The 17363-nt window shown below is 61.9% G+C and overlaps 2 protein-coding genes across 2 annotated transcripts in view; one reads left to right on the top strand and one right to left on the bottom strand.

Annotated features, from left to right (window-relative positions):
* Positions 1-4321, top strand: part of SLC22A31 (solute carrier family 22 member 31) — a 4917-nt gene extending 596 nt beyond the window's left edge. The window contains 10 exon segments of the mRNA XM_024735484.1: positions 1-136; positions 1559-1662; positions 1752-1885; positions 2265-2308; positions 2492-2637; positions 2739-2840; positions 2956-3170; positions 3533-3644; positions 4016-4089; positions 4092-4321. Coding sequence (XP_024591252.1) covers positions 1-136; positions 1559-1662; positions 1752-1885; positions 2265-2308; positions 2492-2637; positions 2739-2840; positions 2956-3170; positions 3533-3644; positions 4016-4089; positions 4092-4321 — 1297 coding nt within the window.
* A 688-nt stretch (positions 4322-5009) lies between these two features.
* Positions 5010-17363, bottom strand: part of CDH15 (cadherin 15) — an 18618-nt gene continuing 6264 nt past the window's right edge. The window contains 11 exon segments of the mRNA XM_024735483.1: positions 5010-5234; positions 5455-5622; positions 5732-5790; positions 5793-5921; positions 6130-6366; positions 6527-6669; positions 7297-7550; positions 8445-8630; positions 9044-9172; positions 9900-10060; positions 16212-16356. Of these exon segments, the coding sequence (XP_024591251.1) occupies positions 5010-5234; positions 5455-5622; positions 5732-5790; positions 5793-5921; positions 6130-6366; positions 6527-6669; positions 7297-7550; positions 8445-8630; positions 9044-9172; positions 9900-10060; positions 16212-16356 (1836 nt within the window).

The raw sequence follows: 17363 nt of genomic DNA, 5'->3' as shown, positions 1-17363 counted from the left end.
CGACCCCGGCCCCTGCCTGCCGCTGAGCTACCCCGAGCCCGCGCCCCGCGTCCGCCCCAACGGCACGCGGTCCTGCACGCGCGGCTGGCGCTACGCGCTGCCCGCCGCCGGCCTGCTGCGCAGCCCGGTCACCCAGGTCTCCTGCACCTGCCCCTCCGTCCCCCCCCCCGTCCTCTGCTTCCCTGCTCTGTCTCCCCTTCCCTCCGTCCCCCTGCCTCGCCGCCGGCCTGCTGGGCAGCCTGGTCACCCAGGTCTCCTGCACCTGCCCCTCCGTCCCCCGCCCCGTCCTCTGCTTCCCTGCTCTGTCTCCCCTTCCCTCCGTCCCCCTGCCCTCAGCGCCCTTCCTCTGTTCCCCCTCCTCCAGTCCCGCCTCGCTCTTCGGCCCTGGGGCTTTCGATTGCGCGGGGCTCAGCCCGCTCCTGTCTGACGGTGCAGCAGGTGTCCATAGGCTGGGTGCCGGGCCTAAAGGCAGAGTCCGAGGCTGGGTGCTGCCAAGGTGGGCAGGCAGTCCGGGAGGGAGGCGGTAAGCTGAAGGTTTGAGCAGGTAGGTGCCCAGCGGTCAGCAGGGCCTGGAGTTCCCTTCGGTGCCATGAACATTCTAGCAACCTGTGGCTTTGGGCTATGCAGGTGTTCAGGCTGGGCTCCCAAGACTTTGAATCAAGAGAGTGACTGGGTCACTTCCGTTTTTGAAGAGCAGACCTCCCACCTGTAAGGTGTGTGCAGGCTGGCCTAGGGGCAGGGACGCCAAGGACACATCCCAGGGCTCCAGGAGCGGAGAGGGTAACGGGGCCTCCCTCCCCCTCCTCTGGCTAGGCCAGCCCACCCTGCCTTCCTCTTGGCAGCCTCTGCCCGCAGCCCCACCCCCTGCCCCTGGGAGGAAGGGCCCCGGGTGGAAGCTTGGACAGGGTTGCCACATCCCTGCCAGGCCCACCTGGGGCCCTGAACCGGCTGGGCTTCCCCCTTCTGGCCACCTGTTTGGTGTAGTGATGGATCCTCGCCCACCAGCTTTCACAAGCAGTCGGATTTTAAAATAAAAACTCTGACGTAGTGTGACCCAAAAGGGTGTGTCAAGCTTGAGGAGAAGACACAGAGTGGCCCGGGAAAAGGGCCCTTGGCCGGGAAAAGCCGGTGGGCATGGCCCTGCAGCCTGTTCCGGGAGTGGCTTTTGAGGTGCACAGGCCAGGGGAAGGGCAGGAGAGGCCCTGGGGCCAGGCTGGCAGCAGAGTGATGGCCGGAGAAAGGCAGGTGCAACCCCGTGCAGAGCAAAGGAGAAACCAGACTTGGGGCTCCATGTGGGTGTCCTGGGGACCCCAGGCCTCTACCCCCTGGGGGCTCAGACCAGGAATTGTCCAGTTCCACGTGAAGACCACCAGGGTCTGGAGGCCACGCCGTGTGACCCTGAGCAAGTCAGTCCCTGGGTCTCTCTGTACCTGTTTCCCCTGGTCTCCAGGGAGGAATCGGAACAGGGTACCTAGGGTCCCTTCCAGCGTGACATTCTGGGAACTCCAGCGGGGGTAGGGGTCCTGGCTAGCTGACAGGTGACTGGTATCCCCTACAGTGGAACCTCGTGTGTGAGAACGGCTGCAAGGTGCCCCTGGAGCAGGTGGACTACCTCCTGGGCTGGTTGCTGGGCTGTGTCCTCCCGGGCCCAGGCTGTGACCGGTGAGGCGCTGCCCCTGCCCTTCTGCCCTGGCAGCCCTCCCCTGAGCCCTCCTGACCCAAATCCACGTGTGTCCCCTGCTGCCCACTAGGTTTGGCCGCCGGGCTGTGTTTGTGGGCTCCCTGGTGCTGGCCACTGGCTTTCCCGCCCTGCTGGTTTTGCAGCTGCTTCGTGGGGGGGCCTCAGCAGGGGCCTCCCTAGCCCTCTATGTGGCTCATGAGTACCGTGGGGGGCTCTGGGGGGCGCCCACTCAGGCTAGGCCTCTGACCCGCTGGAGGGTGCCTTTCTGGCGCTCCAGTTGAGGGCCCTTCTCCAGAAGGTGGGCGGGGAGCTGTTTGCTCTGTGGGCTCTGCTCTTTGTGGGCAGGCCCGGGTGCCTCAGCTGTCCAGGTCCTGGGCAGGCCAGCGACTGATCACCACAGCCCTGGACAGGGCAGCCCTCCCGAGAGGCCTGGGCCCCAGGCCGTCTGTGTCTGCCCAGGCCTGGAGCTGTGTGACACCCCGCACCACCTGGCATTCTCCATGGGGGCGGCCTCTTCTCTGTGGCGGGCATGCTGCCGCTGCCTGGCCTGGCCCTGCTCCTGGAGGACTGGCGCCTTCTGCAGGGGCTGAGCGCCCTGGCCACGGGACTCCTGCTGCTGTTTTGGGGGTGAGTGAGAGGGTTTCACATCCACTGTGGAGGCCACGTGCGTTGCTTCCCTCTGATCTCCATGCAGCAGCAGGAAGATGGGCACGGGCCAGGGACCCAGGGACACAGAGCCATGCACTATGCTTCGCCACTGGGTCCTTCTCTACCAGGAGGTCCCCTGGCATCCTCACCCCAAACCCGCAGGTCTCCAGCCCTGTTCCCCGAGTCTCCCTGCTGGCTGCTGGCCACAGGGCAGACGGCCCGAGCCAGGAAGATCTTGTGGCACTTTGCGGAAGCCAGCGGTGTGGAACCCAAAGACAGCTCGGAGGAGGAGAGCTCCCTGGCTACGGGTAATGGACCAGCCAGGGAGAAGGGAGGCCTGGGTGCTGGAGGAGGGAGGAGAGGTGTCATCCCCTCCTTCATGCCCCATTATGTCCCCGGGGCCACAGAGCCGGACGTGCTGCGTGCAGGGAGCCCCAGCCCCGGCCCCACTCGGTCCTGGAACTCTGGCATACCCGCGTCGCCTGGAGAAACGGACTTCTCCTGGGCTTCAGTTCGTGAGGAGGGGAGGGTGTGGGTGGGCGAAGGGGAGGGAGGAATCTTGGCCTTCCCCATGGGGTGAGAGTCCACGGCTCTGGCTGGGCCTGCAGCTTTGCCGTGCCTCCCAGGCTGATCGGCGGGGGTATCAGAGCCAGCTTCCTGCGCAACCTGGCCACGCGTGACCCCGCCTTCTGTTGGCCCTACTTCCTGGAGGCCAGCCTGGAGGCAGCGGCCACCGTCTTCCAGCTCCTGACAGCAGACCTCTGGGGGCGCCGCCCAGTCCTGCTGCTGGGCACCTTGGTCCTGGGCCTGGCACCCCTGCTGCTCCTTGCAGGGGCCCAGTGTGAGTGTGGGGCCCTGCAGGCTGGCAGGGTTGTCATGTGTGGCTGGGGGTTTGCCCAGTGGTGGTGGGGATCCCGGAGAGGCAGGCACAGGGCATGAGGCATTCGCATGACGCTGCTGTTCTCTGCCCACCCACCTCCCCAGTGTGCACCCGGGGAAACTGAGGCCCAAAGAGGTGAGGGCCAAAAGGATTCTACGTCAAGGGGCTTAATATAAGGGCTTGGTGTGGCCGGGGGGGCAGCCTGCAACCCCTGACCCCAAGTGCAGGAGCAGAGGTGGAAGGCTGGGGAGGCCCGGATCCCTGAGACAGGGGTGAGGGGAGGGAGGGAGTGTGGGCAGCGTGGGGCCTCTCCTCCTCCCCAAACCTGCCTGGCTGGACGCTGCTGCCCGTCTCTGTCCTGGGGCTCCTGGCCTCTCAGGCAGTGTCCACCCTCAGCAGCCTCTTTTCAGCCGAGGTCTTCCCCACGGTGAGCAGGTCAGAAGGATGCAGGGTTGGAGGCCAGGGCCCTGCCTGTGCGCCCCGCGCTTCCCACACCCCAGGTCCATGCCATCGGGACCAGAGTTCAGGTGTCTCTTCCTGGGTGGCGAGGGGGACAATGGCCGCAGAAGGGTCTGCATATCAGCTCAGGAGTGGAGCGGTGGGTGGTCGGAAGTGAGAGCCCCCAGACAGGGTCGGATTCCAGGGCAAAAATCGACTTTCAGTTTCCTAATGGAAAGGACAACGCTCGATCCAGGGCAGCTTCCCCCCAAGATTCTGCAGGTGTCTTCCTGGGGCCCGCTAAGGGCCATCCACCCCAGGAGCGCTGGGTGCCCCGCTGGGCCGTGTCCCACCGCCCCCTCTTGCAGGGGTGCCGGGCTGGGCCTGGTTCTGGGAGCTGGGTTCCTGGGCCAGGCGGCCGCCCTGCTCACCGACACGCGTGGCAGCACGGCTTATTTCTGCAACACGTGGCCTTCCCGTCCTTGGCCGTCCTCGCCCTGCTGCGCGTCCTGCTGCTGCCCGAGAGCCGTGGCCGCGCACTGCCCCCGTCGCTGCAGGACGCCGACCGCCTGTGCCGCTCCCCGCTCCTCTGGGGCCACCCCCGCCAGGACCACCTGCCCCTGCTGCCAGCCTCCCTCCCCAGGGCCGGGACACAGCTGGTCCGGGAAGGGTGACCAGGCTGCAGAGACACGCCACCCGCCAGTACGGGCCGACGGGTCTCAGGAAGGAACGGGAGGGTGGTGGGAAGGGGGCCTCTTTGCCGGGGGCCCTGGTTCCCCCTCCACGTGGGTAGCATAAAGGCGTCCGTGGAACTTGGCACCCTCGCTGGTTCTTCCCTCAGGCCGCACCCTTGGCTGAAGGGGGCTTCTGGTGTCCACCTCCCCCTCACAACCGGGCATCCGCAGCCTCTCCAACTGCCCCCACCCCCTCGGGGGCCAGCCGGGGGCCAGCCCACTGCTGCGGCTCTGGTGGGACTGAGGTGCAGAAAGGCCCTGCAAGTCGCCGTGCCAACCGTGCATTGGAGAGATGAGCACGTTTTTAATTCATGTTTGCCCGAGAGCTGCTTCCTTTCATACAGAGATGAGATCAGCGTGGGTGGGAAGCAGAGCTGGGAATGGGGCCTCTGACCCCATTGGAGGCGACTGACGGGGCAAGAGGGGCGCCTCCTTCTGGCCACTCCACTCTAGGCTTTGGGCCCTGACTTCCCCTGGCGGAGACCAGGCCGGCCAAGGCCCCAGGGCGGGGCGCAGGGCCCTCTGTCCATCTCGACACACAGCCGAGTCCGGCATGTCCGCTCAGGCGCCTGTGGTCTGCCCTGTGTCCGGGAGGCCGTGCCCTCAGCAGGGTGGGTGCAGGTCCCCATCAGAAAGCCTCTTCCCTGGTGCCCTCACGGGGCCCGTACAAGTCGGCCAGCCGGGCAAAGCGGGGCCCCCAGTCCCAAAGGCAGCTGTAGTCTGCGTCCTCATCACCCAGGCTGGACAGGATGGAGCTCAGCGTGCCTGCCACGGATCCGTCCCCCTCGTAGTCATAGATGAGAGCCGTGTCGTAGGGTGGGACGGCGGGGTCGCTGTCCACGGCCTCTAAGCCCTGTGGAGAGGCCTGGGGCTCAGGACCAGCACGCACCGGCCAAGCGCCCTTCGCCACCGGCTCGGCCAAGGCGTGGCCCCAGGAGCCGGGTTGGGGGCAAGGTTCTCTCTGGGCGATTCTCCTTCCTCGGCAAGAACCACCACCCCTGTCCAGCCCCAGAGCGATGCCTCAGGCTCGTGGGGTGGGGGAACGGGGTGCAGGGCGCCCCTGGGGCACCTACCTCGTTGATGAAGTCAGCGATGTCAGACGGGCTGGTGGGCAGCACGCGGGGGGCCTGGGGGTGCGGTCGGCTGAACGGGGCGTCTCTGCGCAGAGAAGGCCGTCCCAGCGGGGCGCCCAGGGCCGCCAGCTCTGCCGGGTGGCGCAGCTGGTCCATGTCATAGGCATCCTGAGAAGGGACGGACAGAGCGCGTGGGGGTGAGGGTCGGGAGGCGGCTGGCCAGCTGGGGCCCCTGGGGAGACGCCCCAGCACTTGTAAGCCACCCCGGCCCCCTCACCTGGTCCTCCTCCCCGCCCCCCTGCTCATCGTAGTTGAGGATGTTGTCCCGAAGGTCGTGCAGCGGCACACGGTCACGTTCAGGGGCTGCTCGCGCTGCTGGGGCGGCTGTCCCGAGTCCCGGAGCAGCAGGCTCAGGCGGTGCAGCCCCTCCTGGACCTGGAGCCTGGGCCGCAGGCGTGCGTGGCTCACTGCGGAAGGTGCCGGCGGTCAGCGGGGGCAGCGGGCGGCCACGCCCCTCTGCGCCTGTGCTTCCGGCGACAGCCGGCCTCGGCTCCCCACCTGCCCCGTGTGTGTGATAACTGATCCCTGCGGGCCTGAGGATGCAGTGCACTGAGGTGGGAACCAGTGGGGACCTGCCCCAAGCTCTGGACCCCCAGGGGCGTGGGGCGAGCTCACCGTTAACCTGGCTGAGGCTCCAGTTCCGGGCCAGCTCTGGGAGCCTGGGGCTCAGCTGGAAGTGGAAGGGGGCCCCGTGGGGGGGCAGGTCCTCATCCGTGGCCCCCAAGAGAAGGCCGGAGCCCTGCTCTGGTGTGCTGCACAGGCTGCCCCACGGTGGGGACAGTTCAGGGGCGTGGTCGTTGACCTCCAGGATCTCAACAGACAGGGTCCCTGTGGCCGTGCTGGGTGGGGAGGCTGCAAGCAGGAGAGGCCTGGTGGGCCCCTTGCCCCTGCAGAGCCCCCACCCACCCCTTAAGTCTGCTCTGCGGAGCGCCCGCTCTCAGCCCTTGGGCAGCAGCAGGGGCCCCAGCCAGGGTTAGGGAGCCCTGGAACCCAGGCCGAGCTCCACGCTCACCATCATCTCGGGCCAGGATGATGGCCCTGTACCAGCCGTCCTTGAGGAAGGGGGATGCAGGGCTGAGCACACGCTGGGTCTGGACCCGGCCGGTGGCCCCGTCCACTTGCAGCCAGTCTTCAGGGTCATAGTCCTTGGAGTAGCTGTTGGCGAGGAGGGGAGGAGGGGCCCTGAGCCTGAGCCGGACCCCCGGAGGTGTGGTCACGTGTAGACGCGCATACACGCACACATACACAGGCCTTTAAGAACAGTCCTTCCACAGCCCTAAGCTGGTATTTTCCATCCCAATCAACAGATGAAAAAACTGAGGCTCGGGGAGGGCAGGTGTGCAGCCCAGGGCCCCGTGGCCACTGAGTGACAGCCAGGATTCAACGGTGGGCACCATGTTGACAGACAAGGGTACACAGGACCAGGGCAGGGGGTGAAATCCAAGACAGTAACAGCCAGTCGTAGGGGAGTAACGGCTCCCTGGAACGGACAGGGCCGGACACTCAGAGGCTAGCCAACACAGACGGGCCGTGTCAGCGTGCGCCAGATGCAGCCCAGTCCTGCCTACAGGACGAGGTCACGTGAACACGCACGCACGCACACATGGTACTTGAGAGCCCCTGGGCTCTCGGTGATGCACACAGATGAGCCCTCTGCCCTCTGACCAGGGCCCTGATGGGAACCCTCCGGGCACAGGGCTCAGTACCCTTAGCTGTGCTGCTACCCTGGCTGGGAGGTGGACTGGGGCTGCGAGTTCCCCCCGCTCACCCCGGGGCCCCCACCTGAGCCTCTGCGGCTGCTGTGTGTCAGGGTCTCGGGCAGAGAAGGTGGCCACGGGGGTTCCCGGGGCCGCCCCCTCGGCCAGGCTGGTCCGCAGTGGGTTCTGCTGGAACACGGGCGCCTCGTTGACATCCCGCACCTGCACGCTGACCCTGGCCTGGCCCCGCTCGGCCCTGGGGGCCGCCGCCTGCAGGGGAGCCTCGTTCTGTGCCGCCACTTTGAGGTCGTAGCGCTCCCGACTCTCATAGTCCAGCGGCTGCAGGGGAAGCGGGGCGGCCGCCCGTCAGGACTCCGGACCCCTCCCCCCATTCAGGGAAGCCTGAGGCAGCTACGGCCGGAGAGGCCTCTTCTGCTCTGTCCTCAGAGCCCCTTCTTTCCTGCTTTTTAGCCTCGGAAAAATATAAATCATGCAGGACAAAAAGGCACAAAAAATAATGCCAAAATGACGGCTACTCATCACGCAAACGTATTTGTTGGGTGTTGTGAGGCCCGTTTCCCGTCCCCTGGCCGGGCGTCCTCCTCCGTGCCTCAAGCAGACGCTCGCCTGGGTCTTGCTAAGAGGGTATTTGGTGGACGTGGTTGAACTGACCTGTCCAATCAGCTGACTTTAAATAAAGAAGATGGTCCTGGAGAACCTGGGTGGGTCTCATCTGTGGGTGAGAGTCTCTGAGAGCAAACCTGAGGTTGCCCTGGGGAAGAAGGGGTCCCACCGCCAGATGCAGCCTCAGCTCCTGACTTTGCAGCCTGTCGCAGCCCCGCAGACTCCGGACTCGCCAGCCGCCTGCACGACGGCCGGCGTGAGCCGGTCTCTGGCAATAAAGCTCTTCCTGTGTTGACAGCTCACCTGCATCTCTCCGCACGTGTATGCACGTGTGTGTATGCACACGTATGTCCTGCTGGTTTTGTCTCTGGTCTCAGTTTGGCCAACATGTGAGGTCTGTATTTGTGCACGTGGATCATATACTTTAAGTGGCAAGACACTGGAAGTAACGTGGGCTTGTCCCCTTCTTCCAGCCCTGTCCCCCTGTGGTCAGCGTGGCCCGAGCCCACAGTCCTAGCGTTCTTGGTCCCCTTCGCTCCCCTCCTAAGGATGCACAGAGGATCCAAACGGGGTCCCAGGGTGTGAGGAGAGGCACCCTCCTCAGCTCACCTTCACCACAGACAGCACGCCCTCGTTGGTCCTGGGGTCGGTGCGGATGGCGAACTGCCCGTCAGGGTCGCCCTCCAGGATGGTGAACCTGGCCACCCAGTTGGGGGAGCCGGGCAGGTCCCGGTCCTCTACCTCCAGCCGCCCCACGTCCACTCCGCTGACGGCCTCTGTGGCCTCCAGGAAGAACTGTGGGAACTCGGCCCCGTTACCCACGGGTGGACGGGGGACGGTCCCCTGCAGGGTCACCCTCCCACTGCCCACCCATGAGGAGTCCAGGGCACCAGGAGCCCCCTCCCAGTCTCGGCCATGTGCTGGGCACATCTTCCCCGGAGGGCAGGGCTGCCACTCCCTCCCACCCAGGAAGGCTTGGGGACAGGTCACACCCCAGGGTCTTGGTGGCTTTCCCCCAAGGTCCTCTAGCTCCTGACATGCTCACAGGCCCCCCCCACCCGATGCTGGCCTCTGGCAGGGTATCCTGCACGATCCACACAGGATGCCTCCTCTGTGGAGCACCTAGCCTCCCACCCACCAGAAGCCCCAGGATCAGGGGGAGGTCAGCCCTGAGCAGTGGCCGGTGGAGGTGAGGACGGTGGCAGCACCTGACCCCTGGTGAACTCGGGGGCGTTGTCATTGACATCCTCCAGTGTGATGATGGCCGAGGCAGTGGCGGTGAGGCCGTCTCCAGACATGTCCGCCACCTGCAGGGTCAGATTGTACACGGCGACCACCTAGGAGCACAGTGACATGGGGTCAGGAGACCCAGGTGGCGCGCAGGGCGGGACTGGTCAGCCACCTTAGGGCCTGGGGGCAGGGCAGGCAGACCCCAGGAGGCTCCAGCATCTGCCCTGCTCCCAAGCTCTGGGGCAAAACAGGCTGCCTAGCCTCTCCGGGTCCGACGGCACCACTGTCGACCCCAGACTCTGCCCCAGCCTGTGAGTAGGCAAGAGGACAGTTGCCGAGCCGGATGAGCACTTACGGGGCACCTGCTGCACTGGGGTGTGGGGTCCCTGCCCTGGGGAGCCAGGTGCAGCTGCCGAGAGAGGGGACAGAGATCAACTAACGCAGTGAGTGGCCCTGGGGAAACCAAGGAGGGCTTCCTGGAGGTGAGGTGCCAATGCCACACAGAAGCCCGGCGGCCAGGGGCCGCAGGGGCCCCACAGGGGAAGAGTGGGCACGGCCGGCTGGAGGGCGACTGTTTCTCTGCAGCATGCGTGGTCGCTGTGGGCCCACCCCAGGCCGAGGAGCCCTACTGCTCTGTAGGCAACAGGGTGGGGGAGGTCTCCGGCAGAAAAACACGCTGAAGGCCCCTCACACCATCCCTGGACCAAACCACACAACTACCCGCGGGGCAGGTCTGCCAGAGCCCAGGGCCACGGACAGTGTCCGCGGCACTCGGACCCCTCGTCTGGGGGGCTGCCCTGCCTCAGCTGTCAGGGTGCAGCGGCATGGCCTCACCTCGCGGTCCAGGCCCACTTGAACCGTGCGGATCTCCCCTGTGTGCGGGTCGATGCTGAAGAGCTGGGGGCCGCCCTGCTCCAGAATGGAGTATCGCAGGGCCGCGTTGTCCGTCTCCGGGTCGTCCGCATCCGTGGCCTCAGCCCTGGTCACGTAGGTTCCTGGGAGGGAGGGGACATGTGGGGGTGACACCCATGGATGCCAGGGCGCGTCGCCCACTCCCCTGCGGCCCGCCGCACCGGGTCCAGGCCCCCGGTCAGCCTCGCACGTGCAAGCATCCCGGCGTCCTGGCTTGTGTTGCTTGTGGGGATGAGGTGGGGTGTCCAATGCACACTGCTGACACCTGTCTCCTACAGGACCCTGAGACATCGCCCAGGACCGCACCTGCGCTCTGGGGCAAACAAGGCCCTGGATCTCAGGAGAGAAGGGCCTCTGCAGGGGTCCTGGAGGCGCCTCAGCACCTGTGCTCACCTGTTTTCTGGAGTAATTCAGGTCTGACCATCCCTCCCCACACCGGCCCAGATCAGGTGTACTAAAATTATCCTGGTGAGGTGGACCAGCCTCGGGCCACCCGAGGAGCTAGCCCCCCTCCCCCACCTGTGACTGGGCTCATCCCAGCCCCTCCTGGGCCCTGACGGGTCAGCTGAGTGTCACGCTGGTGTCTGATGAACGGCAGTGACCCGGCCGCTGACCCAGCCTTAGAAGGTGGGAAGCTACCTTAGCAGGTAACTCCTGGCATGATGCTGGACCCCAGGCTAAAGCCAAAAACAATGCACCGGGATGCAGGCAAGCACTTCCAAAGGCACCTGTCGGGCTCTCTACGACGGAGCAAGTGCGCAAACTCCTGGGGTGACTGGAGCCCAGCTTCTCGCCAACAGAGAAGAGGACCCAAAAGGAACCCTGCAGAGCTGGATCGGAAGTGGAGGTGCCAGAGAGGACTCGTGACTTGTGATGAAGGTACAGAGCCATGTTAACACAGCTGTGAGAGAGTACGTGCACACACGCACGTCTGCACGTATGTGAGCTTATTTCCCAGCCCCGGCTGCTGAAGGGGCCTGGGCCGGTGTGATGAGCTTCTGATCAGCCATATCTGGGACGATTTGAGCTTCGAAACAACAGTGCAAAGAATCATAACCCACTGAATGAAGCAAGAATACATAAATCCAGACAGATCCATGTGAACAAAACACATACGAGACAGGCTGGGACCCGGGACCCTTTGCTGCAGGGCTTGCGCCTGGACACAGGTCTCCTCGAGCTACAGAATACAAAGAAACTACAAGGGACTAAAAATAACTATGTACCTGGCAGTTAGAGCAAATTCTGGACGACATACAAAGAGACTAAAAAGCCCAACGGCCACTTCTGAAGAGCAAACACCAGCCGGGAGCAGAAGCAGGGCACCTGTGCGCGCCCCGCGCACACACCACCGCCTATGGTGGCGCCTGTGGATGTCTTTCCCAGCACCATCTGCCGAGGAGACCGCCCTCTCCACGTTGAACGGTCCTGGCGTCCTGTGTAAAGTCACCTGCCCGTGGTGTGAGGTTTATTCCTGGGCTCTCTATTCGGTTCCATCGGTCTATGGTCTGTGTATCTGTCTTGAGGGCAGGTGCGCACTGATTGCTGTACCTTTGCAGAAAGTTTTGAAATCAGGAAGTGTGTCCCCCAGCTTTGTTCTTTTCCAGGATGGTTTTGGCTGTTCAGGGTTCCTTGAGATTTTATAGGAATTTTAGAATGAGTTTTCTGTTTACGGCAAACCCCCTAAGCCACCCCCACAGCCTGACCCCCTGGACACACCCCTGACCCCTGGACACACCCTATATAAGGAACAAGCTCGCCCCCCCCCAGGGAGCAAGCTAGCAAGGGAACCTGTTTCTTGTTCCCACTCCCCACCGCTGCAGCAGGGGCCCCAATAAAGCCCTGCCTGAATTTCTTGTCTGGCCTTTGATCAATTTCTATTGATTAAGGAGGCCAAGAACCCTGGTGGGTAACACATACACACCTATGTTCATATACAGGGGTACTGAAAGTCCCATCATATAATAGAGAGCCGAGTGATGACCAAGAAGAAACAATGAATTAGAACAACACCTGATGCAGGCGAGAGCCGCCAGAGATGCTAACGCTGCTGGGCGGCAGCTTGAGGGGTAGCAGGACACCTGCACGGTCTCAAAGGGTCTCCCACAAGACACCTATTAATTACAAAGGGGAAAGGAGAAAAGCCAGAGCGGAGAAGCTTGGCGGACACCCCCTGAACTACAGACCCAAATCGGCATCTCCAGGAACGGGATGTGCACGCCTCCTGAGGGGGCTCGAGCCACGCGGACTCACGCAGAGACAATCGTCACAACTGCCTAAATGCCCCAGGATGTCAGTGTCGTGACCAAGGAGGTGAAAGGCTTCACAATGAAAACTACAAAAGATCAGTGAAAGAAATTGAGAAAACACAAATAAATGGACAGACCGTGTTCATGGCTCGGAAGACTTGTTGCTAAGATGTCACTAGCACCCAGAGCGACCTGCAGATTCAGTGCGATCCCTATCAAAATCTTAAGGACAGTTTCTTTACATAAATAGAAAACTCATTCTAAAATTCCTGTAAAACCTCAAGGGACCCCAAACAGCCAAAACAATCCTGAAAAAGAACAAAGCCGGAGGACACACTTCCTGATTTCAAAACTTTCTGCAAAGGTACAGCAATCAGTGTACAGATACACAGACCGATGGAACCGAATAGAGAGCCCAGGAATAAACCTCACATCACGGGCAGGTGACTTTACACAGGACGCCAGGACCGTTCAACGTGGAGAGGGCGGTCTCCTCGGCAGATGGTGCTGGGAAAGACATCCACAGGCGGAAGGATGGAGCTGGACCCGTAATTACGTAACAGCATATGCAAAAGTCAACTCAAAGTGGATCAGACCTAAGTGTACAACGTAAAACTACAAGACTCTCAGAAGAAAACATAGGACACTGGTAATGTCACGAAGGTAATGATTTCTTGGATATGACACCAAAGGCACAGGCAACAACAACAAAAATAGACAAACCGGACTTCATGAACATTTAAAAATGCATCAAAAGACACTGTCTACAGAGTAAAAAGACAACCCACGAAATGGGAGAAAATATTTGCAAATCACATATCTGATAAGGGATTAATATCCAGGATATATAGAGAACCCGTAAAACTCAACCAGAAAAAGAACCAACAAACAACTCAATTCAAAAATGGGCAAAGGGACTTCAACAGGCCTTTCTCCAAAGAAGATATACAAGTGGTCAACCTGCACATGAACAAACGCTCAACATGACTAATCACTGGGGAAATGCAGGTGAGAACCACGAGGTAGCCCCTCACACCCATCAGGATGGCTGCTGACAGCAAGAAAACAAACAAAAAGCAGCAGGCGCTGGGGACGACGTGGAGGAACTGGGACCCTCCTACACTGCCGGTGGGGATGTAAAATGGTGCGGCCACTGTGGAAAACACCGTGGAGGATCCTCAAAAAATTAAAAATAGGGCTTCCCTGGTGGCGCAGTGGTTGAGAGTCCGCCTGCCGATGCAGGGGACGCGGGTTCGTGCCCCGGTCCGGGAGGATCCCACATGCCGCGGAGCGGCTGGGCCCGTGAGCCGTGGCCGCTGAGCCTGTGCGTCCAGTCTGTGCTCCGCAGTGGGAGAGGCCGCAACAGCGAGAGGCCCGCGTATTGCAAAAAAATAAATAAATAAAAATAGGAACTTCCCTGGTGGCACAGTGGTTAAGAACCCGCCTGCCAATGCAGGGGACACGGGTTCGAGCCCTGGTCGGGGAAGATCCCACATGCCACAGAGCAACTAAGTCCGTGCGCCACAACTACTGAGCCCACGAGTCACAACTACTGAAGCCCGCACACCTAGAGCCCGTGCTCCACAACAAGAGAAGCCACCGCAACGAGCAGCCCGCGCACTGCAACGAAGAGTAGCCCCCGCTCGCCACAACTAGAGAAAGCCCGTGCGCAGCAACGAGCACCCAACACAGCCAAAAATAAATAAATTTATTTTAAAAAATTAAAAATAGAACTACCATTTGATCTAGCAGCCCCACTTCTGGGCATATACCCAAAGGAACTGAAAGCAGGGTCTCAAAGACATATTTGGACACCCATGTTCACTGTGGCACTATTCACAACAGCTAGAACGTGAAAGCAATGCAAGGGTCCACTGAAGAAAAAACAGATAAACAGAACGTGTATAAACATCCGACAGAGTATCAGCCTCGAAAAGGAAGGTGATTCTGACACGGGCTACCACACCGATGAGCCCCGAGGACAGGACGGTCAGTGAAATCCGCCAGACACAGGAGGACAGGTACTGTACGCTTCCACTCACACGCAGTCAAACCACAGAGACGAGAAGTAGACCGTGAGTGGCAGGCGCTGGAGCGGGAAACGGGGAGTTAGCGTTTAATGGGGACAGAGTGAGCGTTTCAGTCTGGGAAGGTGAGAAAATTCTATGGATGCTGGTGGTGGTTGCAAAACGATGTGAACGGGCCTAAAACCGCCGACCGGTACACCTAAAAATGGTTAAGATGCTAAATCCTGTTATGCGTATTTTGCCACAATAAAACTTGGCAGAACAGAAGTCAGTGTCATGAGCCCCTGACGGCTGAGGACCCGTCCCCAGTGAGGGGGTGTGAGCGGGTGGGGGCCTCAGTCCTGCCACCACGACGAGAACGGAGGGGAAGCAGGATCACACCTGTGTGTGCCCGTCAGATGGTGACGCACGGGCGACCTGACACCCCCGAGTCCAGGCTGTGACCCCCCAGGAGGTGCACACGCTGGGGCTCCCCTGGTGGGGCAGGTGCAGCGACCCCACGGAAGCAGGAAGAGGGGCCGAGATTGGCACAGCTGCTGGCGGTCCCTGGGTGCCCACACGGGGGCCTGTGCCCTCTCCCACGCGCCCACTGAGTGCTCCCAGGGAAGGCGGGGTGGGAGCAGACCCGGGACGGCCCCTCGGCTCAGGCCACAGGGTGGCCCAGGTGTGGGGAAGGCCATCGGCGGTCCACAATCACAGGGTGAGGGTGGGGCTGCTGGGCTGGAGGGATGGCGCTTTGCCTTTGGGGGAGGAGCAGGGACCCTGAAGCAGCCCCACCCCTGGGGCTCAGGGACCACCTTCGACCGAGACTGCCCACCCCCCAGTACCCCAGGAGCCCTGCCAGGTAGCACACAAGGGTTGTCACCCTGCTAGGGGCCCCTCTGCACGCAGGGCTGCGCTGCTGTGGCGGGAACGCAGAGGCCCCCGGGAGCTGAGCTCCAGCAGTGGCAGAGGCCAGGCCCGTCCCCTCTCCCCACAGCGGGCTGGCCCCCACCTCTGCTGTGCTCTTACACACAGGGAAAGGGGAAAATTCCACCCTGGTGATTAAACAGAAGCAGATGTACGGCCAACCAGACACTTGGGCTTTTATCTGACAGAACTGAAGCAACCACCCTCCACGTGCAAAAGGCCCTAAAGGAAAAGGTGGACGGCATGCAGGAACAGACAAGGCTCAGACAAGAGGCCGGGACTGTGGACAGAGGCAGGACCTCCTTTGCTCTAAAAGGCTTCATTGGGCAGCTGAAGCTGAACAGGTGTGCAGGTGAGATGTTACTATGTGTTTAGTGTTAACCCCTGGCTTTGAAGTTACACCGAGTCCCTGGTGTGCTCCGAAGGCAACCAGCCTGGGATCTGACCAGAGCCCTGGGGACCCGGTGGGGAGGGAAGGAGCAGATCGCTGTCTGGAATGTCTGTTCTGCCTGGAACAGAATCAGGCCAGCGAGTCTGCCCTGTGAGGACGCAGAAGGGACAGAGGGTCAGCGGTTTCCGCACTCAGTGTAGAATTAATAAGCGGTGAGAGGCAGTGACTGATAACGGGCAGGGGGTCGCCTCTGGGGGGATGAAGGAGACAGAGGTGTTGGTCGCACAACACTGGGAATGTGCTAAATGCCACTGAAAAGTTCGTTCCAAAGTGGTTAATCTTATGTTATGAGAACGTCACCTCTATTTAGAAGGAGGAGGGGGGAGGAGAGGGAGGGGAGAGCGACGGAAACCACCGGAGCTCTGCCACCCAGGAATCCTCTCTGAGCTCTGGAGGATTTGGGGGTTCACATTTATATTGCAATGGGAAGAGGCTTGAGTCGACTTGTGGAAATTCCCTCCGTCCTGGAGACTGTTTATGTATTTTTAGACTCTCTGAAGGACCTCTAAAGTTCTTGCTGAAGGGAAATCCTGGACTTTTGACCTACCCAGCGCCCTTCGCGAAGCTCCCTCCCCCACCGGGAACCCACTCGGCTCACCTGGGACAGCGCCCTCCAGCACCTGGCCAGTGAACACCTCCTGCCGGAAGACAGGCCGGTTGTCGTTCTGGTCCACAACCACGATCTCCAGGTCCGTGGGCTCCTCCAGGGTGGACCCCCCCAGGTCCAGAGCAAAGGCCCTGAGCTAGTCAAGCAGAGAGCAGGGGCTGGCACTGCGGCCCCCACGAGGGCAAGAGCGGCAGTCAGTGCAGACTCTGTGTCCTGCTGGAAACAGGTGAGAAGCGGCACGGGGACGGGGCAGTGCCGGGCAGGTGGGACTGCCCTCGAGGGGAGCCCGGGTTCTCCCAGCAGGCGGGGTGGCCACCACGCGCCCCCTCTTGCCTGGGCCACCAGGAAGCCCACAGCTGTGCTTCGAGCGTGGCTGCAGCGACGCTCCCCCTGGCGCCCCTGGTCTCTCTCCCCCTAGCGGCCCTGGTCTCTCGCCCTTTTTCTGTGAACAGCCATGGCTGCTTTTGAAGTTTCCGCTCCACACGTGGAATTGTAACTTCAACCACCTCCTGTCCCTTTGGAGAACAGACTTGGTACAACTTCCAGAGGAAACACACCCTCTAACTCTCTGTGTAAGGGAACCAAGAGCTGGTTCTCAAAGTCTGAGGGAGACTCAGGGCACAGGAAAGGCAAAGGCTGCAGCCCCCTCCCTGGGGCAAGTCTGAACATCACCTTAGGGCGGCCAGGCTGGGGGGCGGATCATCTGTCCGTAGGAGACTCAGGCGAGTTCCAAGCTCCCCTCCTTGGCCCCTCGCTCACCCCCTCCCCACTGCCCTTTCTCTCAGACCTGACAATCCCAAGGCCTCCAATGGGCAGATCCCATCCCCCCTCCCCCGACTTCCCACCCTGACAGTCACGGGGCAGCTGCCGCTGGGGGCGGCCAGTTCCGTGGGATTCCTCACGGCACCCCACGTAGCAGGCTCAGGGGAGAACCGGCCACACCAGTGTCTGGTGTTGCTTTCCTGGGAAGGCTGCCGCCCACCCTGATGCCGGCTGCCCAGTCCTCCTGGGCAGGAGCCAGCGTTCAGTCTGCTCACGCACCTGCCGAATGAGCCTGTGATTCTGAACACCTGCTTCCTGGGGCAGCCGGTCCCAAATCCCACCCCTGCCCCCCAATTAAGGATGCTGGGTTTTGCTGGTGGA

The sequence above is a fragment of the Neophocaena asiaeorientalis genome, unplaced genomic scaffold (genome assembly GCF_003031525.2).
Source record: "Neophocaena asiaeorientalis asiaeorientalis breed wild unplaced genomic scaffold, Neophocaena_asiaeorientalis_V1.1 scaffold40, whole genome shotgun sequence".
Classification (NCBI taxonomy): domain Eukaryota; kingdom Metazoa; phylum Chordata; class Mammalia; order Artiodactyla; family Phocoenidae; genus Neophocaena; species Neophocaena asiaeorientalis.
This window is presented reverse-complemented; position numbering and strand designations above follow the sequence as displayed.